At 30.6% G+C, this 9,099-nt stretch overlaps 1 protein-coding gene across 1 annotated transcript; it reads right to left on the reverse strand.

Moving 5' to 3' along the window:
- Positions 1–1,122: 1,122 nt before the first annotated feature.
- On the reverse strand, positions 1,123–6,086 carry LOC110940871 (transport and Golgi organization 2 homolog). The gene is made up of 5 exons (XM_022182445.2): positions 5,948–6,086; positions 2,784–2,967; positions 1,971–2,177; positions 1,585–1,779; positions 1,123–1,507 (listed from the first exon to the last, which is right to left on the reverse strand). Exons 1-5 carry the CDS (start codon positions 6,028–6,030, stop codon positions 1,349–1,351), a joined length of 828 nt encoding a protein of 275 aa, XP_022038137.1. The 5' UTR covers positions 6,031–6,086; the 3' UTR covers positions 1,123–1,348.
- Between the last annotated feature and the right edge of the window lie 3,013 nt (positions 6,087–9,099).

Here is a 9,099-nt window from a genome sequence, read left to right on the forward strand (position 1 = left end):
TTGCTACGTAAATCTAATGGTTTGGTCAGTGATCTAAGTTGTTCGTCGTTATGGAAGTTCTAAGTCATCAGCCCATCGTAGCTACGAGGGGATCCCCATGAAGCATACTTGAGCTTGAATAAGGTGTTAGCAACAAGCCAACAACCAATTTAGTATTGTACACAAAAAAAATAAAAAAATAAAATAAAATTATATTGCCCCATACAATATTATTCCTTCACCAATAATTGATCATCACATTTTACATCATGTTCAGAGGCGGAACCAGAGGGGGGTCAAGAGGGTCCGTTGACCCTCCGGTCACCGGAACTTTTTGAATTTTTATTTATAAATTTTGAGTTTTTGAAGAATAAACTTAGAAATGGACCCCCTAATTTGAACCAGTATAGAATATAAGCTTATGATGACCCCCTAACTAAATCGTTCTGGTTCCGCCACTGATCATGTTAGTATCGTTTACAAGTCAAACATCACCTTAGAGTAAAATATGTGAATCTTGTATGGTAATTGTCGCAAATACCTTTTGTTTTAGTCAGGGTCGGCTCTTGGGCCGGCTAACCCGTGCCTTCGCCTGAGGGCCAAATTTCCAAAGGGCCCGAAAGATTTTATAACCTTTTATATATTTATTAAATTATATATTTAGTATATGTATCCATTTATTATTCAAAATAATGTTGGTTGTGGACTGGAAAAAATCATCTTGAGATAATATATAGGTTTCAAGTTCAAGTCTTGGATCTATCAACGAAGTTTTATTTTTTTTAGTTCATTTACCTTAACCACAATTTTGAGCCCAATTATTTTTGTCTCCTGAGGCCCAAATTTTTTTTGTAAGTTCTTGAGGACGGCGCTGATTTTAGTTGTATTAACCTGGTATACGCTATCGTCCCACAAACCCACCCTCGTGCACGACGTGTAGTACCCTATATTTAGCTCACCCATCCCAAATACAAACCTCACCATGTTACCAATTTAGTTATCGAATAATGGACCCTAGGGCTCAAATTATGATCTAATGTTGGATACAACTAGAACATAACTAGCCTCCTTGGTTGTTGTTACAACAAATATAAAACGATAGCATTTAATGTGCACAACATTCAGCATTTCTAACATTACATACATATCAACAAAGAGCTTTATATAATGTTTCGTCTTTTTCATTCGATTGTAGTAATATTTATACAAGCATTTATTCCACTACAATAAATCCATGATCACATATGGGATGAACATGTATTTACAATGGGAATTATTGTGCCTATATTTATTTTTGTATATATATTATAATGGGAAAGATATAAAAATTCAAATATTGTAGTTTAAATGTAAAAGTATCCTTTTTTGGTCATACTAAAGTGATATCATTTATTTTAACTTTAGAATTGATATAATAGTTGATGGTTTTCTCCCACCATAATTCCTTTTCAACGTAGGTCTCATGTAAACTTGCTTCTTCGGTATCTCTTATGCTTAGTGCAATCATGCTTCTAGTACCGTAACGTCCCTGTAGGTCAACGAAAACAAACATGAGTTAAATTGTCATAATTTGTAGCTATATTTTTAATAACGTGAAGTACGTACAAGTGGAGTGTCTACTTCGACAAATATCGAGCTTAGATTGTATTCCCAGTCAATCGAACAAATATTAGGAAGTTGACTCTTGTCCGCTTTTGTGTCGTCTCTCATCAGTTTGTCGATCATATCCTTAATGGGTATGTCCTCGTCATCATCATACGTACTTAGCAATCTTTTGAAATTCAACTTCAAACGTTGAACCTGAAAACATAAATTAATGCTTTATTATTGTCAATTAATGACACCTAAATATTACATGAGTGGTTAATGAGACCTTATGATTGCATTAATCAACTAGGTAATTATGGATCTTGTACACGTATTAAACATAGTCGGTTTATGGTTAATGTGATTAGGTTGATTGTTCTGTTTAGGGCAAGAGAATGTGTGACCTTGGGCCAAGGGACGTTGAGCTTGGCATTGGAGAGAACATGGATGCCTGGTTGAACTTGTTGAACCGTTGGTGGTTCACCTTTTGGTCTGTTTGATATGTAAAACATCTTGTTTGAAGAAAGATCAAGAGTTATGAGGTTGAACCCATTGTACTCATGAACCTCCTTCACTATTTCCTTTGCAAATTCCTCTGAACTCTTCTTGCTCTACAAGGCAAAATTTTCACATATTAACTCCCAAAATTTATTAAAAAAAGTAGCATGGGTTTTGTTACGTGAAAATGTAACAAATTTACCAGAAGATTTCAATCGCATGTTTATAGATATAAAATAAATGCATTTTACTAGTTATACAAACAACGTGATTAAAGTCTAATAGTTAATGTGTGTTTTTGGATTGTTGTAAATTGTAAAAGCATCTAAACCATGAACCCTAAAACGTTAATCCGAGTAATCTACTTAACATGAACTTGCAAGTCGAACATCAATAGACTACATGTATCGAGGTGTTTTTTGTAACGTGTTTCTCTATATGAGGTTGGGAGTTCAAGTATTAAATTATACCGTTACTCAACTTGCATAAAATTCACGTTTTCCACAACTACATCTATTTTTTTTTTAATTTAAAAGTGACATTTGAAAGACGTGCAGCCTAACATGTTGCACGCTCAAGCCCACTAGAGATCAGCCGTAAGCGTGTGTATGTATCATGATCAAATGTTAACATATATTACATTACCTCAAAAGGTCAACAATTTGATCATATATGTAATAAAAATGGCAAATTAAGATTTATAATCAAAGAAAATAAACCTCCAAGAAACGCAATGGAAGATCCCCTCTACTTTTGGCTTCAGGAAGAGTGTGAAGCTCCAAGACATTGGTAAGAAATGATACTCTACCATCTCTTGTACATGCCAACCACGTCCCTCCGGCCACCTCGTCTCTACCTCCTAATATCTCTCCACCCTCCCACCACCCAATCGACTTCGTTGGCCTTAAATTTCATTATACACAAAGATAACATATTAGATGTTACATTAATTTGAAAACCAATATAATTACATAAAACACGTCGAATGGGTCAAGTGTCGCTTATCATGTATCCAAATGTTTACACTTTCTTATATCATTTTATTAAATGGAACTAGTTAGTTACCCGTTTGATACACGGGCTAAGATAATATGTTATGTAAATATATGTTTTGAATAAAACGACATGGAACATTGATTAAAAAAATACAAGATTGTAATTAGAATTAATACTTACAAAAGTAAAAATGTAATAATAATTCATAACTCTCTAAATACTTCTTTGTATGCAACATTTGTTGTTTTATTCATCACACTGTCCTCTTCATTTAATATTAGTAGTTTAGCCATGTCTATACGTTTAACTCTTGACAACGCCACAAACAATTGTCCATGCGTGAAAACTTGATCATTTAAAAACAAACAACTCTAGATAATGACTGTCTCTGACTTTATTGACAGTCACTGCAAAACATACTGATAACGAAAATTGTCGTATTTGAAACTTGATATGAATCTTTTTATCTGAAGGTATCACGCTAATTCTTGGAATGAAAGTTTGAGTTCCAATATTTGTAGTCTTGTCCCATTACATAAACCACTTCTTTAGTTAACATTTCTTAATAAAGTTATTGGAACACCAGCCTTCAAAAGTAACCTATAATTTGGCTACGAATATGTTAAGACCGTCAAGAACATCAATAGAATATAAATTTTCTTAATAGATCATTAAGATGTTATGTCTAAAAAATACTATTTGAACTAAGGTATTCTCTTTCTTTGCCAGAAACATTGAAAGTGAACGTTCATTAATTTGAGCTTTATTTTTTGTGCCAATATTGCTCTTTTGCAAAAGTAGCCTTGATTTATAAAATTTGAAAAATTGAAGAATATATAAAGTATACAAGTAATAACTCTATAAATAAAATAGTGATAACTAAAAATGTGTATTACATTAAATAAGGACAAAGCAAAATTATAATGTTAATTATACATGTGTATAGTATTAAATAAGAACAAATTATTATATTATTCTAATGTTAATTATATATATTCATACCTAAGTATCATCTCGACAGAGTAGGTGCTATTTTTGTTGTCATTCATCGGTTTCCATCGTAGCCTTATTATCTTAAAGTTTATTGTAAAGTCGGTCTTTAAGACGTCGAGATCATTCAAACTTATATTTTGTTTTCGATTTCTCTATTTGCGAAAACATTCGAAACCATTATACATTATACATAAATTTAAAGACTCAAATAAATAGTAACAAATATAAAGATAAACTAACTACTTATTATTTTGAGATAGGTTAGAAAATCTATAAATAGTTATTCAAAGTGTGTATTCTAAAAAATATATTGTTGACAATATTGTGGAAATAGTTTAACTATTAATTGATTGATTGTTAGGGGCTGTTTGGTAGCCTCTTAATGACCATTCAGATGCTATCTCTTAATGGTTTAAAACCTCTGAATGAATAAGAGGTAACCTCAAGTCTGAATGGTTAAGAGGTAACATCTGAATGGTAAATCATCACATGTCACATTCTTCTACCTTCTCATTGGTAAAATTCTTAATGGTTCCATTAAGAGGTAGTCTCTTAATGATCATTCAGAATCTAACAAACAGCCTCTTAATTAACGAAACCAATGAAAAATTAGCAACACCTTAACTGCAATAGCTTTGTCAATGGATATAATCGAATTAATTAGGTAAAGTTTTGAGTGTTAACGAACATGCTTTTCATTTTAAGAAAATCATTAAATGGATTCGATCAAATCGAATTTAAAATTCTAATATTTTTAAATTTAATAGGCAAATATTAGTCATCACAATAAACATGAATCCTATTAAGACAAAAAAAAAAAATGATTTTCTAAAAAATAACATAAGCTTGTCACGTGTTATGGAATTAAAGACACTTAGATAGTCTATAATAAAAGAAGGCTGATGGACAACTAAATGTACTCTTAATTTTAATTATTAGTATAGAGATTATGAAACGATACTGATGCATTAGTTGTATTTGTTGTAATTTTGTTTGAACGATTGATCAGTTGGTTTTCAGCTTACTCCAAAAGACCAACATAATTTTTTTGGACGGCAGATCAGCTGGTTTCCAGCTTACTACAAAACATATATTGTTCAAACTTTCACCTAAAGTTCAAATCCATCCTAGTGCTAGTGCTGTTCACCCGCATTTTCATAATTTGCATTTAGTAGGGATCGAACCTGAGACCTTCCTAAAAGTAAACCATTTAATGAAAAACCCTCTGACCAACTGAGTTATATTATTTGACTGTTGTAATTTATTTAAAAGTACGTTTAATCAGTAAGAATGGAAATTAATATACTTTTTGAGCTAAGATAAAGAAAATTATTAACAATTTAATTTTTAAGAATAAAAGAAATCAGTAAAAATTTAAAGCAACATAAAAGTGGTTGAAGACTTAGCAAAGATCGTGATACTGGAATAGTCGTAGAAATGTAATGTTGAATCTAAAATGTTATTGATATTTATAAAAATAAATTTGGAAAGATAAAAACAGTAAATGTATAAAAAATGAATTACTGAAGTAAGTTATGTTGTTATGTTGAATCGAAGTATTTTAAATATAACTTTGGAAACCTTAATTTCAAATTCGACAAATATATAATTATGGTCAGATATTTATTAAATATTTGTTAAATTAAGCTTCCTAAAATATAGTTTTATAAATACAACAAGTTAATATGAAAAAATGATTTAACATTAAAAATTACCATAAAGCAAGGATATCATTACATTGACCTTAAAAATCACCCATTAACCAACCCATTTATCTTGTCACAAGATTTATTAACCAACCCATTTATCTTGTCACAAGATTTATATGATACAATGCAAACAACATAAAGTGTGTGTGAACTATAAAGTGTGTAGTGTGTGTTTCTTTATGTACCTGTGGTGATACTCATCTCTATTAAGCAAGAGAAGAAAAGGGTAGAGAGGGTGAACTTTCCAAGCAAAAACTACAATGCACATATCTATTATTTTTAGTTGGAATACTTAGATATGTAGCACTGGCTTTGATCAAGGGGGTGTTCATGTGTTTATATATGCACACCTTGATATGTAAAGTTACAAAAATGATCCCTTGAATATTACCTTTCCTAACAATTGTTATCCGGTTTTTTTAAATAACATTTTTGGTATAAAGTAAGTAGCAGTTCAATGTACATTTTCGAAATGGTTGACTTTACATTCAACATGTATAGTTATAATTAATTGTAACAACATGATTAAAGTTAGGGAAAATCACATAAATTTACAACTCGCCCTATATAATTAGAATCATAATCAAATTTACCGATCCTAACTACTAATGATAGTGACTTCAAGTTACTAACTTAGTAGGAAGTGTAACTAAAGCGTGCGTTTTGTTCAGTATACCATGATGGATAAACAAGCATTCACTGCTCGTGTTTAGTCTATATTTATTCATTTTAAATATGTATCGGTTTTGGTATCTCTAATTAAACACAACGTCTACATAGTTGAGTTAGAGCTCGACGCGCAGCCGTGTGATTATTAATTTACTGCGCAAATTCCAACTCAAACTTGGAAGAAATCTACATGAATACTAATCAACTCTTACCGTATTTTTAAGCTTGTTACTTAAGGGAATGTCAAGGGATCATTAGTATATTATTGTATTCTTTGAGGGGTGGTGATGGTAAGTCCATTGAATGTTACTTTGGTATTAGTTTCATGTGGACGAATAATGCTATTCCATATTTATGTGAACAATGAATAGTTTGAGTTTTTAGGTGGTTAAGATTTTACCCTATTATTATGAACATTTAGTGCCTGTATTTGTAGTTCGGGTTAACCTATAAATCTTACACGAATTCGATTAAAATAATCATATCATTTAATGAAATATATTCTATAGTTTTAACTTTTAAGGGGAATAAACTGTTGTCAGGTGATTGTCCAGTTCGTTTAAGTAATATTATAATATTTTCAAATAACCTGAATAAGAACCACATAGTGGTAATGTATTCTAGTTGTATAGTGCATATTGTTAATCAATTCTATGCATAAACATAATAGAAATATGATGAAAGAATATATGTACCCGTTAATCTCAATATTGTAGATATCGTAGTAGCCATGATATGATCTAGTCGAGTTTATGATGGTGTGTAACCAACCTTAGACCCTCTATAATGAGATCTATTTTTTTTAGTAAGAGTAAATACGTCCATCAAATATTTTACTAATTCAGTGAAAAGGAGCAATAAAGTCAACGATCAATTATAATATAGGGTAAGGTTATCGTAAAAAAAGACCAAAAGTGTGAGAAAGGTAAGAAAGAATCTCATCCATTAGATCTAAATTAATTGAAAAGGGTAAACAAGTAATTTTATCATTAATTCAGTTAAGTAAAAACCTTCTCATAACCGCCACCTTAATTATAGGAAGTATATAACAACACCATTCAGCAAGTATATAACACCATTCAGTAAGTATATAACACCATTCAGCAAGTATATAACACCATTCAGCAAGTATATAACACCATTCAGCAAGTATATAACACCATTCAGCATTCAGCAAGTATATAACACCATTCAGTAAGTATATAACACCATTCAACAAGTATATAACACCATTCAGCAAGTATATAACACAATTCAGCAAGTATATAACACAATTCAGCAAGTATATAACACCATTCAGCAAGTATATAACACCATTCATCATTCAACAAGTATATAACACCATTCAGTAAGTATCACTACTAGAAAATACACTACTCTTGACACGTGAACAATGACACGCGCATATTTTATGACATTCAAAATCGTATGTCAAGAAAAAAATGTCATGGTTTACAAAATTTAATAAATCTATGACATTCATTTTTGTGTGTCATGTTTTTAGCGTCATAAAAAAAACAAGATTTATCTTGACACGCAAACAATGACACACGCTCATTTTATGACATTCGAAAGTGCATGTCAAGAAAAAAAATGTCATGGTTTTACAAAATTCAATATATTTATGACACACTTTTTTTGTGTCATCCTTTTAGCGTCATAAAAAAACAAGGTCTACCTTGACACGCGAATAACAACACACGATTATTTTATGACGCACTATTAGAAAACAAGGTCTAATTTTCTTTTATGAAGTAGGAGGGAAATTTGACTATTTAGGAGGGAAAGAGAAATTGAAGGAAAATTTGGAGAGAGAAGTTAGTTTTAAGAGATATGGTTTATTTTTATTTTTATTTAAAGTATATTAAGCTATATGACAAAATAAAAAAAATCTTACATTAATCAATTACATAAGTTTATTATAAAAATACTTAAATTTAATATTTTATTTTATTTTACGTGTATGTAAATATCAAACTAATGAATTTAATATGTACCAAAAAGTGTTATAAATTAATATGTGAACATCAACTGATCAAGTTATACTTTATATATCGATATAGCTTGTAACGGGTCCATAAAGAGTCATGATAACTATTAAGGTCTAAACGTAACACATTAAAATATGTATGATTTATTATTGCCCATTGTTATGATTTAGTATGATTCACTACAACTCAATATAGTGTTTTTAGACCTAGTTGACCTGATAAATCCCACCATGGTCCAAAAGAGAGTCAACGTATTAAGGCCCAATGCAGTCTATTAATATATGTAATAATTAAGACCCGACCAATACAATCCATTGTTATATGTATCATCTATTATTGCCTGATATAATCAAGTAATATTATACTCACTACAATCTATTATAATCCTTTCGACCTAATGTGACTTAATAAAGTGCACCATGGCCCATAAAGATATCTATGTTTTTTAACGCTCATTATGGTTTAGTATGACTCACTATAACCCGGTATAACCCTTAAGACCTAATAGATCCCATGATGCCTTATCAAGAGCTATCATGACATGTAAGGCCCAAAATAATGTATTAAGACATGTATAATCTTTTATTGTCTGTTATATATGACTCACAACAATCCATTATAACATTTTAATATCTAGGAAGATATAATAAAGCTTATCATGGTCCATTAAGACATTT

The sequence above is a fragment of the Helianthus annuus genome, chromosome 5 (genome assembly GCF_002127325.2).
Source record: "Helianthus annuus cultivar XRQ/B chromosome 5, HanXRQr2.0-SUNRISE, whole genome shotgun sequence".
NCBI classification, from domain to species: Eukaryota; Viridiplantae; Streptophyta; class Magnoliopsida; order Asterales; family Asteraceae; genus Helianthus; species Helianthus annuus.